Consider the following 25,063-nt stretch of genomic DNA (forward strand, 5'->3'; position numbering starts at 1 on the left):
GAGAAGGATTCCCTGAAACGGAGCTGGTTCTGCCCGTGAAACTGGGCTGGTTATGCCCGTAGACATAGTTACTTTACGAATTTATCAGACATAATAGTTAAAAAACACTAGCGAGTCACTTTATATGAAGCAGCAGATGAACATGCTTTTAGTAAGGATTGGTAAATTACTAGTATTTATAATATTGAGTTATTGACTAGCACTAGAAAAATTAACCAATAATCAATTTATGGGTTTTAGGCCGTCAGGCCAAGCACGCTGGGACCTTCCAGCCTCAGATGAGTCATAAATAAACTATCTGGATCTTTCTGGAACTGTCTGACAGATTCTATATGTCAAAGCAAAAATGATTGCCATCGACGCCTAAAGTTTTTATACCCTAAAAATAATTTAATCTTGAAAAGATATTAAAGAAAACATTCCATTAACCACACCAGTCCCCCAGTACGACATCCCCGCATACCACCCCGCTAAACAGTAATGGGAAAACCCCTACAATAACATAAATACTAAGGCCTATTTCCATAACGAAAGCGCCGTAATACACTCGGGCGCGCTACTGATTCCTGGAAGGACATTATCGTCTCTCATCCTTAATGAAGGATGAAAAATCTCATCCTAGGCTCCTGGAAGGCGAGATTCTTTTAAGGGTAGATATAGGGGGGGTAGGGGGATGGGGGGGGTACTGGAGGGGGGGGGTGTCACAGGGAAATGAATAAGGGGAGGAAAAATGGAAGAAACAGAAGTAAATTGCAGATTAATTTAAATTGAAGGGGAGAAAGAAGGAATGAGAAATACATGAAAAGGGTAAAAAAAAAAGGGAGGAAATCTGAGATTAATTTTAGATGGTGGAAAATGCAGGAAGACAAAGGGAAAAAAAGTAAAGAATTAGAGAGAAATTCCAGATTAATTTTAGTTGAAGGGGAGAAAGAGAGAAGCAAGAAAGGAAACGGGAAGAAAATGAAATCCGAGATTAATTTTAGTTGAAGGAGAGAAAGGGGGAAGGAAAAATGAAGAAAGAGGGGAAACACGTAAGAAAAAGAGGGAAATTCCAGATTAATTTTAGTTGAACGTGGAGAAAGAGGGAAGGAAAAAAAAGAGGAAAAGGTAGGACAAAGAGGGAAATCCGAGATTAATTTAAATAGAGAGAAAATGGAAGGAAAGGGGAAGAAAAAGGGATCAAATCTGAAATTAATTTTAGTTGAGGGGGAGAGAAAAGGAAGGAAGAAGGGAAGAAAGAGAGGTAAATGAAAGGAAAGGTGAATAAAGAGGGGGATATTGAAGGAAAGGGGGAATAAACAAGGGGGAAATTGAAGGAAAATGGAAAGAAAGCGGTGAAAATAGGAAGGAAAAGGGGAAGAACGAGGGGAAAGAAGGAAGGAAAAGGGGAAACTGGGAAGGAAAACGGGAAGAACGAAGGGAAAGGGGGAATGAAAGTGGGAAGAAAGAGAGGTAGGGGAAGAAAGAATGGAAGGAAAGAGGGAATGAGAAAAGGAAGGAAAAGGGGAAGGAACGGGGAAGAGGGGAGAGGGATACTGGGACGGAAAAGGGAAGAAAACGAGAAATGGAAGAAAAAAGAAAAAAAATGGTAAGGAAAGAGGAGGGAAAAAAAAGAAAAGAAAGAGGGGAACAGGGAAAGAAAAAGAGGGGAAACCTGAGATTAATTTGAGTTGAAGGAGAATAGAAAAAAAAATGGAAGTAAAAAAATAATTAAAAAAAAAAGACGAAAAAGAGATGAATTCTTACTTGAAGGCGGAAGAAAACGGAAGAGAATGTCACGAAAAAGAAGGAAATCTGACATCGATAATTATGTTTGAAGGGGAGGGGAAGGGAAGGATAAAAGGGAAGGGGAGGGGCGAAGGGAATTCGAGATTAATCTCAGTTGAAAGTCAGGAAAAGAGAATCTCTCTCTCTCTCTCTCTGTTGCCCTATCTGTACTACGAATGTCACTGAAACTGAACGTTATATTCTCTCTCTCTCTCTCAGGTGGCACAGTTAACGAGGGTGTCAGCGGAGTTCCCTTAATCAATTGGGGAATGCAAATCTCCCCCCCCCCCCACCACCCTCCCGACCTCGGCATTCTTGGAAAGTTTCGAACTCGGCTTCGCCGCTGCCGCCGCCGCCATAACCGGCGGAAACTTGAGCGCCGTCGGCTGGAGACGAGATGCCGATAAGCAAGATGCTTCCATTGCAGTTGTAAAGTTATAATAATAATAATAATAATAATAATAATAATAATAATAATAATTAATAATACGCAGAGGTTGGTAAGCGTCACTATTATAAAACTTAGAGAGGAGAGAGAGAGAGAGAGAGAGAGAGAGAGTGGAGAGAGAGAGAGAGAGGAGGAGAGCGAATATGAGTGTACAATTAACTGCCAGAGAGAGAGTATGATCGTAAAATAAATGTGTGTGTGTGTGAGAGAGAGAGAGAGAGAGAGAGAGAGAGAACTGGCGGAAGTAATAAAACGCAAGATAAGAATTTAAGGAATGTTACTCACCTAGAGAGAGTGAGAGAGAGAGAGAGAGATTAATACTGCTCTACAACTGACTGAACCAAGATTTACCTACATTTGATTGTACGCACAATCCCATTTTTTCCCGAATACCCAACCCCCTACCCCAACCCCCAACAAGCAATGTAATAGAAACAATGAGGTTTATAACAGAGAAGAGTCGGCGCTGATTGGATTTCGAAGGGGTGTGGGGGGTGTCTGGGGAAGGTAGGGGGAAGGAGGCATTATTGGAGGGGGGAGAGAGGGGGTTTGGGGGTAGGGAAGGTGGTATGGGTGTAGTCAATAAAGTCGATATAGTTGTCGCAAGGCGGCAGACTTTTTCAGGCTGAAATATTCCGAGTTTAAATTCCGACGTAACAAGGGTATCTTTGAGAGATTTCTGCTCTCTCTCTCTCTCTGTCCTCTCCAATCTCTCTCTCTCTCTCTTGTTTCCATATCTTTCTCTCTCTCTCTCTCTGTTCTTTTCCACTCTCTGTACCAAGAACGAGAGTATTAATAATCTAGCAATGCCGAACATGCATTTATCTCTCTTCTCTCTCTCTCTCTCTCTCTCTCTCTCTCTCTCTCTCTGTTTATAATCATGAACGAATGAGAAAAGTTAAAATCCTAAGGAAATCACCATTCAGTCTCGAGCAGTGATTTAAAAAGATCTATTCAGACCCAATATATAGTATCTCCTTATCGATAAGGAGCTTAGATCGTTCGGGTGCCCTATCTCCTTATCAATAAGGCGCTTGGAATTGTTCCAAGCCCTACTTACATGTCAATAAGGAGCTTACAATTAACTCGAGAAGTGACTTGTCAGGTATGACTTGCCGCTGTCGAAATGATGCCTGAGCATCTTTGTTGACTTTTTTAATAAGACAATGTATCAAATTTACCCTCATGATTTAAATTTAAATGAACTTGAAACTAACTTATTGTTAACATAAAAAGATAACTAATTTGAATCTAACTTAAATTAGCTTGAAATTCTCAAGTTATTCTGCTTATAGTATGGAATGTTGATTCACTCTTTCTTTTGATCTTCTCTCTCTCTCTCTCCCTCTCTCTCTCTCTCTCTCTCTCTTTATATATATATATAATATATATATATATATATATAATTATATATATTATATATATTATATATAGATATAATATATATAGGGTGTGTTTATTATTATCAATAATGATAATTAATAAACACAACATAAACGAAAATAGGAGTATATGGGGAGAAAGCAAAATCCATATATATATTATAATATATATATCATATAATATAATATATATCTATATATAATATATATTGTATATTATATTATTATAATTATATTTTATTATTATTATTAGTTTGATATATTTTAACATTTTTACAATATATTATACCTGACCTATATATATTCCTTAATTAAAAATAATAATTATATATATTACTTCATTCATCTATTTATTAATTCTTATTAATTAATTAAATTACTTATTATATATTTTCCGAATTTATTTATTATTATTCCTTTATTAAAATTTACTTGATTTAATTAAAATTATTATTATTTCCTTAATTAATAATAATATTATTTATTGTTATGATTATTTTATTCTTTAATTATTTAGTGTTTTTGTTTTATTATTATCTTATTTTATTAATACATTTTTTTCTTAATAATTCTGACTCTTTATATTCTTAAATGGCTAAAATTTCCAAGCGCATCTAAGTTATCCCTGAACAGAAAGAATATAAAAAGTAAATCCCAAGGATCTCCAAGCGACAAGGAAACTTGTCAACATTGATTCCCACGACCCAACAACAACAAAAACAACAACAAAACAACTAACAGCCCCTGACGTCCCTGGCCCAACAAGTCCCTTGAAACAAAAAAAAAATACCAACTCCAGTCCCTGCTGTCTGGGATACTTCAAACTTTGCTTGTAACTCCGTAAGTCTTTATTACTCGGGAACTTAGCGACAAAAAATAAAAAAACAAAAAAACAAGCATTCCTCGTGTCTCGACCTCAGTCACGAGATTATTAAGCCAAGAACCTGACCGGAGGATGGAGAGAGAGAGAGAGAGAGAGAGAGAGAGAGAGAGAGAGAGAGAGAGAGAGGAGAGGGGGGGGGTGGGGGGCGGGGGATTTCATCTTAGTTTACTCTTTCTTTCCTAATAGCTGATCTCTTCTTTAAGAAAGTATTGCTTGTAATATACACATATAAAAACTAGTTATGATTCACCCCGAGTGTTGCATTTCGTCTGTGGTTAAGTGTGGATATATATTTATATATGTATATATGTATATGTGTATATATGTATATGTTTGTATATATATATATATATATCATATATATATATATATCTATATATAATAATAAACAGAAAACGACAATTCCGAACACTGAATAAGTTTGTAATTAGATGTAATCTTGACCCAGAATGTAAGTCTAACACTCTATATTCATTGCTCTTCAGTAAGACGTAATTCTAAATAACATATTCTCTCTCTCTCTCTCTCTCTCCACTGACGACGACAACAATAGCCCTCAAACAAAAAACAAATTAAAAGAACTAAGAAGCTCTAGTACTAGAAATAAGGGCTGTTGACTTAATTAGGCGAACAGGCCTCTCTTGAATTCCGGCCAGAAGGAAGACGAGAGAGAGAGAGAGAGAGAGAGAGAGAGAGAGAGAGAGAGAGAGAGAGAGAGAGAGAGAGAGAGACATTATTCAAGACTACCGAAATGGGATCCCCGTCTTTAAAGCGAGATGCTTAAGTGGAACCGGTTCCAAGCCTCTCTTTTTCAGTTATAGTGAAGCGTCTTCACTATCATATCATCATCATCACCATCAAAATCACCATCATTATCTCTTCACCATCACCGTCATTCTCATCATCATCATTATCACTATCAATTATCACTATCATCATCACTACTTCATCTCCATCGCAATCACTTTCATCTTCTATTCACCATAATCATTATCAGCGTCACCATCATCATCTTATCACCATCAACATCATCATTATCATCACTATCACTATCATCACCATCAACATCATCATTATCACTATCATCACCGTCAACCACATCATTAGCATCACCATAAACATCACCATCATTATTATCACTATTACCACCATCAACATAATCATTATCACTATCTTCACCAGCAACGTCATCATCATCATCACCATAAACATCACCATCATCATTATCATTATTACCACCACCATCACATCATCATTATCACTATCACTATCACCATCACTAACTCATTGTTGCAGATGATATTCGAAATTCCTTATCTCATCAAAATTGACTGACATGATATTCATAATTCATAATTCAATGTAAAATGACTGACATGCTAATCGAAATTCATTATTCATTGTAGTATAATGACTGATAATATTCAGAATTTTTTATTCAATAACAAATGGCTGATATGATATTAAAAAATTATAGTTCAGTGAAAAATAACTGGTATGATATTTAAAATTTATTATGCAATAAAAAAAATGGCTGACATGATATTCAAAATTCATAAAATAAAAAATGACTGACATGATCTTAAAAATTTATTTTTCAATAAACAATGACCAGCATAATATCCCAAATTCCTGACTTGATCTGAGAATTACGACTAAGTCATTGTTCCTAGTTCGAAACCTTCTGAAATCTTCAATGACAGACAAGTATAAAAAGTATCATACCATATTAAATTCCCATATTCTTATCGGTTCAATTTCATATCAAATTCTCACATTCTTACCAGCTCAATGCACTGGACAACTAAGTCGACTACAAAGAGTGATGTTGTTCTTCCAGAAGAGGAATTCTTATATCATTATTATTAATAATTACTCAGAGGATGAACCCCATTCGTAAGGAACAAGCCCACAGGGGCCACAGAACTTCCAAAACAATATGGTGCTCATTTGAAAGAAATAACATAATGTAATAGGAAATAAAGAATGAAGAGGGGCAGTTATTAGATAAGAAATAATAAATGAACAAACCAATAAATCAATAGAAAAAAATGCGAGTAAATTATTGAACAACAAGAGAAATGTAGGGTAATAATGCATTGAATCTCTGCCGCGGTCCATGAAACTTTAAAATCAGCCCGGTGATGGCCTGGCCTATATAGCTGCCAGACATATGACTCACTTTAACCTTAAATAAAATAAAAACTACTAAGGCTAGATGGCTGCAATTTTGTATGTTCACTGATTGGACGGTGGATGAACAGCGCAACAATTTGCAGCCCTCTAGCCTCAGTAGTTTTTTTAGATCTGAGGACGGGACAGAAAAAGTGCGGACGGACAGACGAGGCCGGCATAATATTTTCTTTTCAGGAAACTAGAACGAAGGGACTTGAAGAGGAGGGAATACGGTATAATGTCATTATTATCATTATTATAGACGGAGAAGGAATGAAACAAAGTTCCTATAGCTCATATTTCTAATATCATTTAAAACACTTAATCAATGAGAGCAGCGTTCTCAATTTACTCAATAATTTCATTTATTTTATTTGCAAGAGAATACAATGCCCTTCATTTATGCACAAAGAAAAAAGAACCACGTCTGTTCAATACTTCTAAAAATAAAAAAAAGACATCTTTTCAATACTTCAAAGAAAACAAACAAAATCTATGCAATACTTCAAAAAAGAGCAAAACAAATCTGGTCAATATTTAAAAAAAGAACAAAAAAACATCTGTTCAATACTTCAGAAAGGAACAAAAAAACAAAATCTATTTCGAAATCTTCAGAAAGGCATAAAACATCTGTTCAATCTTCAGAAATGGAACAAAAAACATGTTCAATACTTCAGAAAGGAACAAAAAACATCTGTTCAATACTTTTCGAAAGGAACAAAAAACAAACATCTGCTCACTACTGCAAAAAAGTTCAGAGGAACAAAAAAACATCTGTTCATACTTCAGAAAGGAACTAAAACATAATTCTGTTCAATACTTCAGAAAGGAACAAAAAACATCTGTTCAATACTTCAGAAAGGAACAAAAAACATCTGTTCAATACTTCAGAAAGGAACAAAAAACATCTGTTCAATACTTCAGAAAGGAACATAAAACATCTGTTCAATACTTCAGAAAGGAACAAAAAACATTTGTTTAATACTTCAGAAAGGAACAAAAAACATCTGTTCAATACTTCAGAAAGAACATAAACATTTCGTTCAATATTTAAAAAAGAAATTTGGAATATAAAAAACTTCAAAATAAATTCAATGGCTTTCAGAAAGGCAACATAAAACATTTGTTCATACTTCAGAAAGGAACAAAAAACATCTTGTTCAATCTTGCATAAAAACAGCAATATTAGAAACACATAAAACATGTGACAATACTTCAGAAAGGAAAAAAAACATCTGTTCAATACTTCAGAAAGGAACAAAAAACATTTGTTCAATACTTCAGAAAGGAACATAAAACATCTGTTCAATACTTCAGAAAGGAACAAAAAACATCTGTTCAATACTTCAGAAAGGAACAAAAAACATCTGTTCAATACTTCAGAAAGGAACATAAAACATTTGTTTAATACTTCAGAAAGGAACAAAAAACATCTGTTCAATACTTCAGAAAGGAACAAAAAACTTTTTTTGTTTCAATACTTTCAGAAAGGAACAAAAAAACACGTTTCAATACTTTCAGAAATAAGGTCAAAAAACTCCCCGGTTCAATACTTCAGCAGGAAACCAAAACATCTGTTCAATACTTCAAAAAAGAACAAAGAACATCCGCTCAAAGTTACAGAAAAGAACAAAAATCATCTGTTCAGTACTTCAAAAAAAGAACAAAAAGCATCTGTTCAATACTTCGAAAAAAATCTGTTCAATATTTTAAAAAGTCTGTTAAATACTGAAAAAAAAATCTGTTTATAACTTCAAAAAGGAACAAAAAAATCTCTTCAGTGCTTAAAAAAAACTTCTGTTCAATACTTCAAAAATGAATGAAAAAAACATCTGTTCAATACATCATAAAGGAACAAAAAACATCTGTTCAATTCTTCAGAAAGGAACAAAACGCATCTGTTCAATACTTCGAAAAAAATCTGTTCAATACTTAAACAAAATCTGTTCAATACTTCAAAAAAAGAACAAAAGACATTTGTTCATAACTTCAAAAAGGTAAAAAAATCTGTTCAATACTTCAGCAAGGAACAAAAACCATCTGTTCAATACTTCAAAAAGTAAGAAAAAAAAAAACTGTTCAATACTTCGGAAAAGAACAAAAGAGTTCTGTAATTCTTTCTTCTTGCTCCAGGGCTCACACAGTTCTTTATAACGACGCAATGTACGCGGAATATCAATTACAGATATTGGAATACTCAGACAATGCGAAATGCCCTACCTTTTTTTTTCTTTTTTTATTATTTCTTTTTAATCAACTTTAGTACGTACCTCATGCACGGTGGCTGTCCCTCTCTCTCTCTCTCTCTCTCTCTCTCTCTCTCTCTCTCTCTCTCTCTCTCTCTCTCTTACTAGGACACACCTAATGCACAGTGTCTCTCAATATTTTTTTCATGGGTTCCACCTCTCTCTCTCTCTCTCTCTCTCTCTCTCTCTCTCTCTCTCTCTCTCTCTGTTTCTTTGGGACACACATAATGCTCAGTCTCTCTCTACATTCTCGTCCTCTCTCTCTCATCCTCTCGCTCTCTCTCTCTCTCCTCTCTCTCTCTCTTTATGAAAGGTCTTCAAAAAAAAAGTTTCGTTTCTCATGGTTTTCTCTCTCTCTCTCTCTCTCCATCTCTGTTTCTTGGGACACACATAATGCTCAGTCTCTCTCTCCTTATATTTTCGTTCTCATGGGTTTCCACCTCTCCTCTCTCCTCTCTCTCTCTCTCTCTCTCTCTCTCTCTCTCTCTCTCTCTCACCACCTTGTTTTGTCTACCTGGGTACGAATGAAGAGGTCTTCCCAACCCATTCAGGTGCTGAAGAACGACACACAAGACCTGAGTCAAATGAAAATTGAAAACACAGGATCATCCTTCGCTGCTGCAGATATCGATTCTCAGGATTAAAAAAATGAGAAAAAAAGAGAAAATACTGATATTAATCTTGGGGTTCATGTTTGGCAAGTCCTTAAAAAGTGCTCCAGCTAGGAGGAGGAGGAAGAGGAGGAGGAGGGGGAGGAGGAGGAGGAGGAGGAGGAAACCCTTTTCTCTGAAATCTGGATACACGCCATTATGGGAGACGGTGCAAAGCTGCGACAAAAGAGCATCTCATCAACAATGACGCGTCGTAAGACTGATTTAAGACTGACTCTCTCTCTCTCTCTCTCTCTCTCTCTATAAGACGGGAAAGTGAACCAACCTTGCGGTTCACCTTAAAGGTGATTTGTGAACCCTTCTCATCAACCCCCCCCCCCCCCACCCCCCCTTCCCCCACACAAAAAAAAAAAAAAAAAAAAAAATTAAACGTTCGATGCTAAAAATGGAAGTCTTTCGACAAAAGAGGAAAAAGAAAGTTATCGTTTTCGTTTCCTTAAGTCATTCTTCTCCCACAACGGTAATTCTTAAACTTGGGGGGCGCGGGGGGTCGCAGCCCCCTAAGCTTCCAAGGGGGCGCAAGCAGGGTTGCCAGATGGTGGCTATTATTTTATATTTTGTGTTGTTAATTGCATGAATAATTGTATTAGTGGTAAAAATTATATCTATTTATGTAGTAATTAGTATTATTTTTCCCAATATTTCTTTATCACTGTCATCTGTATAATGCTGCAACTGCTTGAATAAGGATTAAGATAAAATTTGATTTCATCATATGTTTATTTTGCCAGTTTTTTATGATATTGTTTATTCCATTGAAATAATAGTGCAGTGTAGACTTCTACAAAATCTAACAGCAATGAAACAAAATTTCCTGCCCATTCATCCAATACTGATTATAAACAATGAATACAATTTATATACCAACTACTGTTTATAATAGTGGCATTTCAAAAGTAGGGGGGCAGCTGGGAGATCTATACATAGTGAAGAGGGGGGTGATGAAGGGGAAACAAAAGAAGGGGGAGTGGAATGGGGAGGGGGGGCAAGCCAAGTTTAAGAACCACTGTCCTACAGCTTTTTCGGAGGAATGGCATAAAAAAAAAAGTCAGAAGAAAAATTCTTCTGATGAACGAAAAGACAAATTTTAATTCTGGTGACAAATGAAATATTGATAACGAAACCTTCAAAAATGACTGTGTAACGTGTTGACTTATAGGTATTTACATTTTATTCTACTCACATTTTACTTATAAGTCAACACTTTTTCAATCCTCAGAAGAAAACTGAAAAAAATGAAATATTTATGAGGAAATGAAAAATTTTAACGAAGAATCTCCTCAGTTTAATTTTGAATTTTTATTCAGTCACTGAGCCTGGAATTTTTTTTATTCAACTTTTGTTGAATTTTTATTCAGTCACTGAGCTTCAAATTTTTTTTTATTTAACTTTATTTTCTTCATTTACTCTGAGTCCAACTACATTTCAATTCTGATGACTCAAGACGTCCCGCGCTCTCTCTCTCTCTCTCTCTCACCACCAGCCTTTCAGGGCAAATGCTCTGGCTCCACTAACGAAGTCCCCCCCCCCAAAAAAAAAAAAAAAAACAAAAAAAAAAAAAAAAACTTGAATGATGGAGGCAGACGCCAACAAGACACAGATCATATATCACAATCTCACGCATTCAGACTTTTATCTCTTTTTCTTTCCCTCTAGAAAAGGGAAACTATTTCCCTGTCTATCTAGTGAGGAAGAGTCATTTCTGTCTCGGAAAAGGAAAACTCATTTCTATATCTCTAGAGAGGGAACTTATTCCTGTGCCTCTCTAGAAAGGAAAACTCATTTTTATGCCTCTCTAGAAAGGATAACTCATTTCTGTCTATCTAGAGAAAGAAAACTCATTCCTGTGCCGCTATAGAGAAGAAAGACTCATTTTGATGCCCCTCTATAAAGGATATCTCATTTCTGTGTCTAAGTAGAAAGGAAAACTCATTCCTATGCCCCTCTAGAAAGGATAACGCATTTCTATATCTCTACAGAGAGGAATTATTCCCGTGTCACTAGACAGGAATACTCATTCCTGTGCCTTTTCTAGATAAGAAAACGCATTTCTGTGTCTATCTAGTGAGAAGAAAAACTCACTCATGTGCCTCTCTAGAGATAAACATTCCTATGCCTCTCTAGAAAGAAAAAAACTCATTTGATGCCCCTCTACATAGGAAAAACTCATTTCTGTGTCTATCTAGAGAAGGAACCATACTCATTCCTGTGCTTTCTAGATAAGAAAACGCATTTCTGTGTCTATCTAGTGAGAAGAAAAACTCAATCCTGCGCCTCTCTAGAAAGGATAACGCATTCCTAAGCCTCTCCAGAAAGGAAAACTCATTTTGATGCCCCTCTAGACAGGAAAACTCATTTTCGATGCCCCTCTAGATAGGAAAACCCATTTCTGTCTATCTACAGAAGGAAAACTCATTCCTATGCCCCTCTAGGAAGGATAACTCATTCCTATGCCCCTCTAGAAAGGATAACTCATGTCTATATCTCTAAAAAGAAACCCTCTCCTATTTCTCTAGAGAGGGAAATGAGTCTTTTGTCTGTAGAGAAAAACTCCTCATTAGTGTGTTTAGGATATCTTTTGTCAACGCCTACACTTTCCTAAATATCTTAAGCATGAGACTCAAAACCTTCGTGAGGTGGAATCTTCGTAGAATCCAGTACCTTGAACAGGAGCAACGCCAAAGTGTAAACATACTACCAAACCACCCAGTCGGAAGCCCCGCCCACGAGAGAGAAACTACTGGTGGTGGGTAAGCAAGGGACAAAGAGTCCAGTCCAGTAGCCATCCCTGTCTCCAAGCGAGAGAAAGCCAAGCCATTTACGCCCTTAATGACGAGACATGAAGTATATAACTTTATTAAACTTAGCCCAGGCTCATGGGATTAGCTTTGTTCTCCGCAGGGCACGAAGTCGTCGCCAACAGCAGCAGCAGCAAGTTTCCCAGTTCAAAGTTCCTTGTTATTTATGCTAAGCCGGTCGTGTGAGAGGGTTTAAGCTCGGCGAATTATTATTATCCAGGTCAGTTTAATTAATCGCTCGGAAAACCTAAATGGGTCTTGTGATTACTATAACAAATAAAAATATAAAATTTAAACGTTTAATCAGTGACGTCCTTTTACTTTTTTTTAAAGAAAATCCTTAGGTGTAAAATTAAATTTACCGTCACTGAAAATATTACCAAAATGGGTCTTGTGATTACTTAAAAAAAAATTAAACGTTTAATCAGTGACGTCCTTTTACATTTTGAAAAGAAGATCCTTTATGTGTATAAGTAAAATTTACTGTCACTAAAAATATCACCAAAATGTGATTTAAAAAAAAAAAAAGTCCTTTTTTTTTAAACGTTTAATCAGTGACGTCCTTTGACATTTTGAAAAGAAGATCCTTATGTGTAAAAGATACATTTACTGTCACTGAAAATATTATCAAAATGGGTCTTGTGATAAAAAAAAAAAGTTTTTTTTAAACGTTTAACCAATGACGTCATTTTACATTTAAAAAAAGATCGTTAGGTGTAAAAATGAAATTTACTGTCACTGGAAGTATTTGATTCAAACTTAATATTCACAAATCAAATTCTATGAACTGAAAGCAATAAAACAGGAGAATTTGGCTTCTTAAAAAATTTAAACTAACAAGGAATGTTACAATTACATTAGGCATGTTGAAATAACATTAGGAATGTTAACACAATATTAGGAATGTTAAAATAACATTAGGAATGTTAAAATAACATTAGTAATGTCAAAAGAACATTAGAAATGTTACAATAACATAAAAAAATGTTAAAAAACAACATTAGGACCAATGGACCACATATCAAGGCAGTTAAAGTTATCAATAAGTATAAACAGTGTAAAATATCGAGTTTTCTGTACATCGTATAATCAAAGCCACCGAAAATAGATGTATCTTTCGGTGGTCTCGGTATAATGCTGTATGAGCCGCGGCCCACGTAACTTTAACCACGGACGGGTGGTGGCCTGGTATATATCGTTGCCAGACGCACGGTTATGGCTAACATAGACCTTCTATAAAAAATAAAAATTACTGAGGCGAGAGAGCTGCGCTTTAGTATGTTTGATGATTGGAGGGTGGATGATCAACATACCAATTTGCAGCCATCTAGCCTCAGTAGTTTTAAAGATCTGAGGGACAGACAAAGCCGGCACAATAAACTAAAAAGACGAGAACTGTACAAATAATATACACACATATATATATAATGGGATTATAATATCCTATATATATATAGATATATATATATATATATATATATATATATATGTATATGTAGTAGTATATGTATGTATGTGTATGTGTGTGTGGTGTGTGTGTGTGTATGTAATGTATATTGTTCCGAATTATCATATATTTAATGTTTCTAGTCATGAGGTATTTATCCTTCCAACCGATGATATACTTACGTGAAGGATGTCCTTTAAATAACACGAGAGAGTTATCTTAGTCTCCTAATTTAGAGATTAGAACAATTTACTGTTTACGTGTGAAGCTACTGAGCGCACTAAATAATGTGGGGCATATTCATAAATCTTAGGGAAATTTGCACGTTCGTGGCTGCTTATACACACGTATATTTGTATACAGTATATAATATATATATATATATATATATATATATATATATATATATATATATATATATATATATATATATATATATATATATATTATTATATATATAATATATATATATAGAGAGAGAGAGAGAGAGAGAGAGAGAGAGAGAGAGAGAGAGAACTCTATTTCGAAAAAGAGCGCGTTCTCCACACATTCACACACACAAACACACAAACATTAAAAATACGACATCTAAAATACAAAATAAATAAATAAATAATAAAATAAATAAATAAGATAAATAAACATCGCTTTTTCAGACAAAGCACCGTCGGGTAATTCCCGAGGGTCTGACGGCGGCGGGGCGGCGGCGGCGGCGGCGAAATTCCGTAGTCACGGAATTGAATCTCCTCCACCTCCTCCTCTACAGTTAAAGGACTCGAATCTCTCTTTCTCCTTTTTTTTTTTTTTTTTTTTTTTTTGAGACCAGACAGAATATTCTGCGGCTCAATGGCGCTCGCTATTTGTAACCAGGGGGATGGGGTACGGGGTGGGGGAGGGGGGCATATTTGAGGCCCGGAGTGGAGGGGGAAGGGAAGAAGGGGGAGGGGTAGGAAGAACGGATTTGACTATCCCTCCAATTTAGATATGAATGTCCAGCGTTTTTGTGCCGCTGAATACATGTAGACTATTTTCTCGGAAGGTATCGTTAGTCTGGCGGCGACACTGATGAGAGAGAGAGAGAGAGAGAGAGAGAGAGAGAGAGAGAGAGAGAGAGAGAGAGAGAGAGGAGACGCTCCGCAATATTCTGAGAAAATTGCTCGCCCTTAACTTTACACACAAAAACAGAAGCATACGAGAGGTTCCTGTTTGTTGTTAAGTAAAGCTTTGATTTAAGTATAAGTATTCCAGTTTGTCGTTTTGATTTTTAATTTAATTAAGTAAGTATAAGTACAGCTCTTTTAAAGGAACGTTCAGAATTTGCAGGAAAGTGTCAATTTTATTTTTTCTTATCGTATAAAGGTTTATTAAGATTTTGGGTCTTGTGATAGGGTAACTATACAACTTTTGCTATTTTATGTAACTATGTACTATAATATATATATATATGGATTATATATATATATATATATATATATATATATATATATATATATATATAGTCATATATGATATATATAGTATATATATATTTTATATATTTACATATATTCTTAGAAAAGAAGAATACCAAGAATAACTGCATAGTAAGAAAATGAATCGACGTTACTAAAAAAAGACACCAAAATCAAATTCATTTCATAGGTTAACCATCAATCAATTCTATCCAAAGAGCCTCTCCTCGCTTTTCACTTTCATAATAGCATTGTTTACCCATTTCGTCTCCCTCCCTCCCCACCCCGCCCCCCCACGTCCCCTAATTTGTATGGGTGACCAACTCTGTTCCTCCCTGATAATGAATTATATCGCAGGCTGATGACAGGCAGCGCCTCCAGTGATGCATCTTCGACCTGAACTTGAGAGACAGTGATGGATCCCTCGGCGGCTTCTTCGTTTGTTGTTCGTCTTCGCAAACAGAGGCCGAGGTCCTCGGTGAATGACTGAGGGAGAGGGGATGTGCCCTGATTTTTGGGGGGAAATTTTGGTGGGGGGTCGGTGGGGGGGGGGGGGGGGATGGGGTTTAGGGGTGGGGTTGGAAACAACAAGAAGGAACCTAAGAGTTTAAAACCAATCACAAGTCTTTAAAGAGAAAGACACAAATATTATACTAATCCCAATTCATATTACTCTAACTTAAGCTAAGAGAAGAAGAAGTAGAAGAAGGAAGAAGAAGAAGAAGAAGAAGAAAGAAGAGGAGGGGGAGGGGGAGGAGGAGGAGATACGAGTAAAAATCAATGACTTTATTTCTGCATGCAAAGAACCCGAGGTCAAGTACCACCACAGCAGCTACTCACATACCTTATATCATATTATTAGTATATATATATATATATATATATATATATATATATATATATATATATTCCCACACAAATACAATAATGGCCATTTGCATTGACAAGTAAGGTTCATTCACCCAATCCATAAATATGAGAATAAAATAAAAAAATTGAAAAAGCTGGTGATAATGACAAAAGAAAAATAAGACATGAAGAATAAAATAGAGACTTATTCCCATCTCTTAGTCCCTTTCTTCGTTATGGAAATAATAATGAATGAATGATTTTAAGTTACCACCAGGGGCGTCGTAAAAGGAAAATAATAATTGTGAAAAAAGTATATAGGGGAAGAATTAAAAAAAAAATAGACTACATCATTTCAACAAATCACAGAGTCATTTGGGTCTCTTTGTCAAAGCCTCAGGGAAAGTCTAACTCAAAAGGGGCCAAATCACATTAGCCAAAAATTCATCCTTTTCGTCCTCCCTCCCACAAACAACGGCCCAACACCCCACCTTACCCAAATGCCCGTACCCAACCCCACTATATCAACCTCATTATCCAACCTCACTATCAAATCCCCATTACTCAATCTCACCATCAACGACCTTACCCAACCCCAATATTAACCCCACTATTCAACCCCATTATCAACGCCTTTCACCACCCCACTATCAACCCAATTATCCAACCCCACTATCAACCCAATTATCCAACCCCATTATCAACGCCTTTAACCAATCTCTCTATTCACCCCCTCATCCAAAGCCATTATTAACGTCATAACCCAACCCCATTATCAACGCCCTTACCCAACCAAACCACTGTCAACCTCATTATCCAACCCCACTATCAACCCCATTATCCAACCTGACTATCAACCCAAATATCCAACGCCCTAACCCAACCAACCCCACTAAAAACCCTCTTACCCAACCAACCCTACTATCAACCCCACTAACCCCAGCCGAAACCTCCCCATAACAACAGAAATAGGTCTTGAGGTCTTCTGAACCTGAAAAATTCCCGCTCGTGAATTCCCGAGAATTCCTCCTCGGGAAAAGGAATTCCAGGAGACCCATTGAAGAAGAATCGGTTTCGGAATTCGTCGCGTCCCGTCGTGTGGATACTACGTATGACGTCAGCGAAAGGGGGGCGGGGCTAGTTTATTTGTATATATTAATCAAAGGGTTTTTGCGTTGAATATATTATAGGAGAGAAACTCTTGAAAATGAGAGAGAGAGAGAGAGAGAGAGAGAGAGAGAGAGAGAGAGAGAGAGAGAGAGAGAGAGAGGTCTATATTCATCAGAGGAAGTATGTGTTCTTGAATGTGTCAACTACGAGAGAGAGAGAGAGAGAGAGAGAGAGAGAGAGAGAGAGAGAGAGAGAGAGAGCAAAACAATAGCTGGCCTATGATTAAAAACTTGAGAGAGATCTATGAATGGAAACAACGAAGATTGCCTTAGGACGAAAAAAAAAGTATAATCGAAACAAAGGGAAAAACATTTGACGCAAAAAAAGTAGTAATTATGAATCCTACGATCCAGCTATTCTAAAACTTTGCGACAACAGACGTAAGGTACGAACACCTCCAGTGATCTTTTTCCTGTTGGAATAGAGACTGGAAGACCAAGGTACAATATTCTTTAACTTTAAAGCAAATATAACTAACTATTCATACAGAGATATTCAGATACGACTCATGATCTTGACATAAATTGTTTGCTAATGTCTTGACAACTGCGTTGACCATAATGAAAGATTGTGGAGGAGTTATTGACCTAAAGCTTCATATTCAGAAATATAGAGCCCAATATAGTGCAGCTGTTTATTCTACATTTTCTACAATTTGAATATCGTGGAATTTGGGGGCGCTCTAATATAATATATCTGAAACCTACCATACTTTTTCTCACTATAATAGCCAGAAAATTGGTAAAAAAAAAAAAAAATCTTTGGCCAAGTTAACATACCCGTTTTAAAATCTGCCACCGCCAACTTACTCGTTTATAAAAGAACCCATTAAAACTTGGAAATAGGCCTACAGAAAAGATTGTCGCTAGACCTAACTAGCTGTTAGCTCGCTAGTAGCTAGGCTATTAACTACTAGTAGCTACTATCTACTATCTAGTAGCTAGCTAGTAAAGACACTGGCACCCCCTTCCCTCTCCCCCGCCCCGTTGTAGATGAGGGAAGCGTTTCATTTTAAAATACCATATGCCTAAGTGGTACGCAGAGGCCTATTCTGAGGGATTGTAAAAATAAAGCTAATGTACTGGAGACATAATGTTGTTTACAAAAGTTGTTTCTCCCTTCACTCGGGTCAATGAGGGAAGGGGGGGAGGGGACCGGATGTGGCGGGGATTCTCCAACCCCTAAATCTCAACCCCAAAACTTCGTTGTTTCTTTAGGGGTTACTTCAATGGGTAACCAACCCCTACGGAGGACCTTACCTTACAGACCTTACAGTTCGTTCGGGTTGCCCAGGTCCCTCAGTGTGAGGCACCTCTAATGTCTACCAGAGAGTTGCTAGTACATCTTCCGGTATATTTTGCATCTTCCAATCTTGGATGGTCTGGGATGCAGTTTAGATATTTGTCGAGCTTATTCTTAAACACATCTACGCTCACTCCTGATATATTCCTCAGATGAGCTGGCAACGCATTGAATAGACGCTGCATTATCGATGCTGGTGCGTAGTGGATTAATGTCCTGTGTGCTTTCCTTATTTTTCCTGGTATAGTTTTGGGCACTATTAATCTACCTCTGCTTGCTCTTTCTGATATTTTTAGTTCCATGATATTTTCTGTTATTCCTTCTATCTGTTTCCATGCCTGAATTATCATGTAGCGTTCTCTTCTCCTTTCTAGACTATATAATTTTAAGAATTGTAGTCTTTCCCAGTAGTCTAGGTCCTTAACTTCTTCTATTCTAGCTGTAAAGGACCTTTGTACACTCTCTATTTGTGCAATATCCTTTTGATAGTGTGGGTACCATATCATATTGCAATATTCAAGTGGGACTACGAACATATGTTTTATAAAGCATAATCATGTGTTCAGCTTTTCTTGTTTTGAAGTGCCGTAACAAACATTCCCATTTTTGCTTTTACATTTGCCAACAGAATTGCTATTTGATCATTGCATAACATGTTCCTATTCATCATCACACCAAGGTCTTTAACTGCTTCCTTATTTGTGATTGTCTCATTATTAGGTCCCCTATATGCATATAGCTTTCCTTCTCTGTCTCCATAATTTTATTGATTCAAATTTATCAGAGTTAAATACCATCCTATTTACCTCTGCCCAATCATATACTTTGTTAAGGTCTCTTTGTAGAGCGTTCCTATCTTCATCACAAGTAATTTCCTACTTACTTCTTGTATCATCAGCGAACTACTCACTACCGGAATCCTTAACATTACTGTCTATGTCTTCAATCATTAATAACAAACAATATTGCAGCTAGCACCGTACCTTGTGGCACACCGGATATTACCTTGGTTTCATCCGATTTCTCATCGTTTGCAATAACTATCTGTTTTTCTGTTGTGTTAAAAATTCTTTTAACCATCTTCCTACTTTATCTACGATATTGTGTTTTCTAATTTTCTTTGCTAATATATTATGGTCTACTTTGTCAAAAGCTTTTGCAAAGTCTAAATAAACCACATCTGTTTCATTTCCGCTTTTCATATTTTTGAATATGTTCTCACGGGGGTGGACTAACAGTTGGGTTTGTGTACTTTTTCCGGGTACGAAACCGTGTTGTCCTATATTAAACCAAATTATTTTTTATTAAATGATTCATAATATTTTTCTTCATTTACCCTTCATACACTCATAATATGTGATGTTAGACTCACAGGCCTATAATTACTTGCCTCTAGTCTTGATTCCACTTTTGAAAGTAGGGGTGATATATGCTAATTTGTGCTCATCATAAATCTTGCCTGTATCTACACTTTGTCTTAATAATATGCAAGTGGCTTTGCGATAGAATGAACTACTTTCTTTAAACAAAATAGCAGGGACTCCATCCGGCCTGCAGCAGCTCCATTTTTAATTTCATTAATTGCCTGCACAATATCAGCTCCATTAATTTCTATGTCAGCTAATATTCACTATTTTCTTCCCTTACTTCTATATCATTATCTTCATTATCTATTCTAGGGGTGAATTCTCTCTTATATCGTTCTGCCAGTATGTTGCAAATTTCCTTTTTTTGTCATTCGTTAATCTCCCTTCAATTCTCAGAGGGCCTATTTCTATTCTTCTTTTATTCATCTTCTTCGCATATGAGTATAATAGTTTGGGGTTTTGCTTGATATTTAATAGGGTTTTTTCTTCCAAGTCCCGTTTTTCATTTTCTTTTGATTGTATAATCTTTTGTTCTGCATTTTCTATCTTACTTTTAGTTCTATAACTTTCCATGCATTTTTTTCTTTTGCAAGACCTTTTTTCCACTTTCTGATTTTCTGGAACAAGATCCTTCTGTCTCTTGGTATGCATGAATGATGTTTACTTTTCTTCTTCGGTATATATTTTTCCACTATTTTCTCCAATATTTTATATAATATCTCCGTATTTACCCTTATGTCATCACTTACGAAAATGTTATCCCAATCTTTGTTTAATTCTTCATTAATTTCTGACCATTTTATTATTTTTACTGTAGAAGTTGTATTTTCCATATCCTTCCCCTTTTTCATTTCTTGCTTATCTCTATTTTCACTTGCTTTGGAATGAACTGTTAATTATTCTATGACATTATGGTCTGAAATACTCGCATTATAAACTATTATTTCTTTAACATAATTCATCTCGTTCACAAATACTAGGTCTAAAGTATTTCCTTTCTTGTTGGCAGGTGATTTATTGTTGAATGTTGTATCTAGTAGCATCTTATAGCTTTTCAAATTGCCTCTTATCTTCTGCACTACTATTACTCTCTTTTTTATATGTATAAGTACAACCACAATCTCCTATTCGTTCTTTCCATTCTACGAAAGGAAAGTTGAAGTCACCAGATAGGAGAATAGTCCAGTCCTTGTGATTTCTACATATATCATCCAATTTTTTCAATTATTAAGTCAAACTCTTTAGTATTAGGAGGTCTATATATTACTATGTTCATCAATTTTTCAGATTCAAATTCTACCGCTATTAGTTCACATTCTGAGTTACTATATTTCTCATATATTTTTCCTTGTTTTTTGTCTTTCCCATATATTGCGGTTCCCCCCCCCTTGATTCCTATTTTTTCTATCTGATCTATAAGTTTGGAACCCTTTATTTGATCATCATTCCCAGTCTCTTGGGAATACCAGGTTTCACTTTATATTCATTATATCTATTTTCTTTTCATTTGGGTTTGGGTTAGTTCTTCTAAGTACTCTATTTCTTTTGAGTTACTCGTAACTAAACCCTGCGCATTCATCACTATGATGGTTTGCGTGTTTTCTGCCTTCATTTATACTGGTAGTAATAAGGATTTTCCATGTCTCTTTCCTGTTCTGGTATGTTGTTCTTTTTTTCATTTCCAGAAATTCTGACATTAAAAAATCCAACTTTTCCATAATATTTGATCTTCCTTCATCATAATTATTCATTTTGTGTCTGAATCTGCAATTTTCTCCGTTTCTGCAATATCCTCTTGCATAATAAATACAGTTATTTATCTCTTGAGTAGAATTTCGGAGCTGATGCTTTGAAATTTTTTGCTGACACCTCTGCATATCTCATTGTGGTTTGCTTTTCTCTTTTACCTGATATTCTGATTTCTCTCTTTATTTGTTTTCTTTCTTATTTTGGATTTTATTACTTGGTTGGTTATTTATTTGATTATGATTCATGGCTACAGGGTGCATATATTTGCATTTTTTGTCGAACTTACATCCTTTCCTTCTTTAGGTTTTTACATATTTTTGGATGCAGATCTCTGCAATCATCCCCATATCCATCTAAGTATGCACATTTACCATATATTTCATAGTTTTGACATATCTTAGGATGTTTGTAGTAACATCTTTCTCCAAAATCTGCAATTCCCTCTCTTTTCAAAAGGTTGCAGATTTTGTCTTTCTTGTCTATTTTTTCCTCTTTCCCGTCATTGTGTAGATCTGGGTAGAGCCTCTTCGGGATTTGCTTTTCTGTGTCATATCGTAATATATTTCTTCGTAGGTATTGCTGCTTTATTGCCTCATATGTAGTATCAATGAGTATCTCTGCATCCATACTTTTATCTTGTTCTTTGTTTTCCTTATTTTTTTTTTGTCATTTCATTTTTGTTTACTTCTCTTCCGTTTTCCTTCTTCTTCTTCTTCTTCTTCTTCCTCTTCCTCTTCTTCTTCATCCTCAACTATTTGTACATTCAGTCTTGATTTAATAACATTGTCTATCCATGATAGACATGTTGAACAAAAAATTCTTGTATCTTTTCTCAAATCTTGTATTACCTCAGCACACTGTGGATGGGTCGGAATGTTGCATGCAGCACATTTCTGATTAGGTTTTGTGGATTGACTATGCTATACCAAACCTTACACAGTTTGCATGCTTTTGGGCATTCTTTTTTCCTAATGCATCAATTAGGATATTCACAAGATTCACCTTATCATTTTCTTTGTCGGAATATGTTGGTTTATGTATATTTTCTTTATGAGTCTCTGACCACTTGGATTTTATTTGGAACTTCTTCAATTATTTTCAAGATGTTTTCATTAGATTTGTTCCAGTTTGAAGGATTATATCCTTCTAATATATCTATGAATGCTTTTGTATCTTTTTGGTTAGGACTGTTGCTGATTTCATAGATGAGAAATGCCAGTTCCCTTCCTGCCTACCTCATCGTATTGCGAATCTGCTAAACACGCCAAATTACGCCACCTCTTCCCGCAGTTGGAACTTACTGCCATCTTGTTCTGATTTATAGTATTACACTTGATAAACTAACTTAGAAGACGCTTTATCCTACTATTTTCACACTAATCTTATCACCGATAGTTCACGAACACTTCTAGATATTTCTCAAATTCTAGTCGTATGTTAAACTTGCGATATCTGTTGATTAATCTGACTTCACGCGGGTACGTCTCACCAAGCAAGATGGCTACTACAAGATGATAGTTAGAGGGACAGGAAGACACAATGAGAGAGAGAGTAGAGAGAGAGAGAGAGAGAGAGAGAGAGATCGACTCTCTAGAACCAAGCATCATTGCATCTGGGAAACCCCTGAGAGAGAGAGAGAGAGAGAGAGAGAGAGAGAATTCCACCCAGATTTAAAGTGACTGAATGGAGGAGGCTCGGAAATAATATTATTGTGGAATTAAAAGATTCTTTTCATCTGGAAGCACTTTGTGTTCCCCTTCATGAATAGAATGTCGGCCCCACTTCAAAGCCAAAAGCCCTTTTCATTCTTCTTTATTAAACACTAGAATAATACTACATATATATATATATATGTGTGTGTGTGTGTGTATATATATGTATATATATATATATATATATATATATATATATATATATATATATATATATATATGACTGGTAAAAATGTTCTGTAACAACAGAATCCATCTAATAAAAGGGGGGTGTTGGATAAGTTTAAAAACTTGTCTTGTTGCTCAAGATTATTCCATGCACTATTGTCTATTAGGTTATTTAACTTGCGTAGAAGTCTGTTGGAATGAGTCACGTGAAGAGATATGTTTAAAAGGAGTGTTACTAAATGCTTTAACTGACTTACATAAGAAATATCCTGTTCCCCGCAGATTCATGATAGCCATCCACTCGCTAAAAAGTTAGAGTTATAATAAGTAGATCCGACAAAGACGGCAAAAAATCGTAATAAGGACAAAAACTTCTACCTTGACAAAATCAACCAGCTCCTTAGCGACACAAACACCTACGAAAAAAACTGACGAAAAATCCCTCCAAAACGTTCCCACAGAATTTTTCGGAAAGTAAGATTAATTGGCAAAGACAAAAAGAGTATTGAACTATTAGAGAAATTTAAAGTAATTAATCCTAAATTACCCTACTTTTATGGCCTTCCCAAAACTCACAAAGACAATCTTCCATTCAGACCCATCGTTTCATGTGCCGGTGCTTTCAATTACAAAAATTTCTAAATGGTTAGCTGGCCTCCTTTCCCCTTTTTTAGGCACTTTTTCTCCCAGTCACATTAAACATTCGGAAGATTTTTGTCACAAATCAGAGAAGCACATATACCACTTCACAACATAAAAACTTTTAAGCCTTGACGTAGATTCCCTGTTCACTAAAGTACCAGTACAGGACGTTCTTCAGTTTTTAAGGGTAAAATTATCCCCTATTCAGATCATTTCCCATTGGCGCTTGACAAAATAATAAAGCTAGTTGAATTAGTGCATCTAATAACGTATTTTCATTCGGGAATCATTCTACAAGCAAAAATTCGGGTTGTAGTATGGGTAGTCTTTAAGTCCTGTTCTAGCCAATCTGTACATGGAATACTTTGAAACTACAGTAATAAATGCAATAAAACCCAAAACACATGCTGTGGATGAGATCGTGGATGATATCCTAACATTTTGGGATAATAGGTGGGGCAATTTCAATGAATTCCCTCTCGAAATTAAAACACATTAGTGCCCAGCATCAAATTTAAAGTTGAATGGGAAAAACAGACACAAAAGTTCCTTTTCTTCTTTTGATGGTTTTTTAATAATCAGAGATACGACAGAAATACAAATTTACCATATACACAGAAACCAACGTTCTCCACTTTCATACATTCACTACTTTAGCTATCATGACATTACTATCAAGATAGGTTGTAGCTAGTAACTTTGTTCTTAAGAGCCTTGCGAATTTGTTCCCCAGAATTCCTGGAAAAAGTAATTTGAACTAATTCGCAAGCAACTTTCGTCTTTAAAATATCCTGACCATATAATTGAGAAAGCAATTCACAAAGCAAACGTAATTT

At 35.7% G+C, this 25,063-nt stretch overlaps 1 protein-coding gene across 1 annotated transcript in view; it reads right to left on the reverse strand.

The window, feature by feature from the left end:
- Positions 1 to 5,447: 5,447 nt before the first annotated feature.
- LOC135215378 (trigger factor-like) overlaps positions 5,448 to 25,063 on the reverse strand; it is a 55,807-nt gene continuing 36,191 nt past the window's right edge. Inside the window, exon 2 of the mRNA XM_064249957.1 lies at positions 5,448 to 5,653. Within this exon, the coding sequence (XP_064106027.1) occupies positions 5,448 to 5,653 (206 nt within the window). The remainder of the gene's footprint in view (positions 5,654 to 25,063) is intronic.

This window comes from Macrobrachium nipponense, chromosome 5, assembly GCF_015104395.2.
Source record: "Macrobrachium nipponense isolate FS-2020 chromosome 5, ASM1510439v2, whole genome shotgun sequence".
Taxonomy (NCBI): Eukaryota; Metazoa; Arthropoda; class Malacostraca; order Decapoda; family Palaemonidae; genus Macrobrachium; species Macrobrachium nipponense.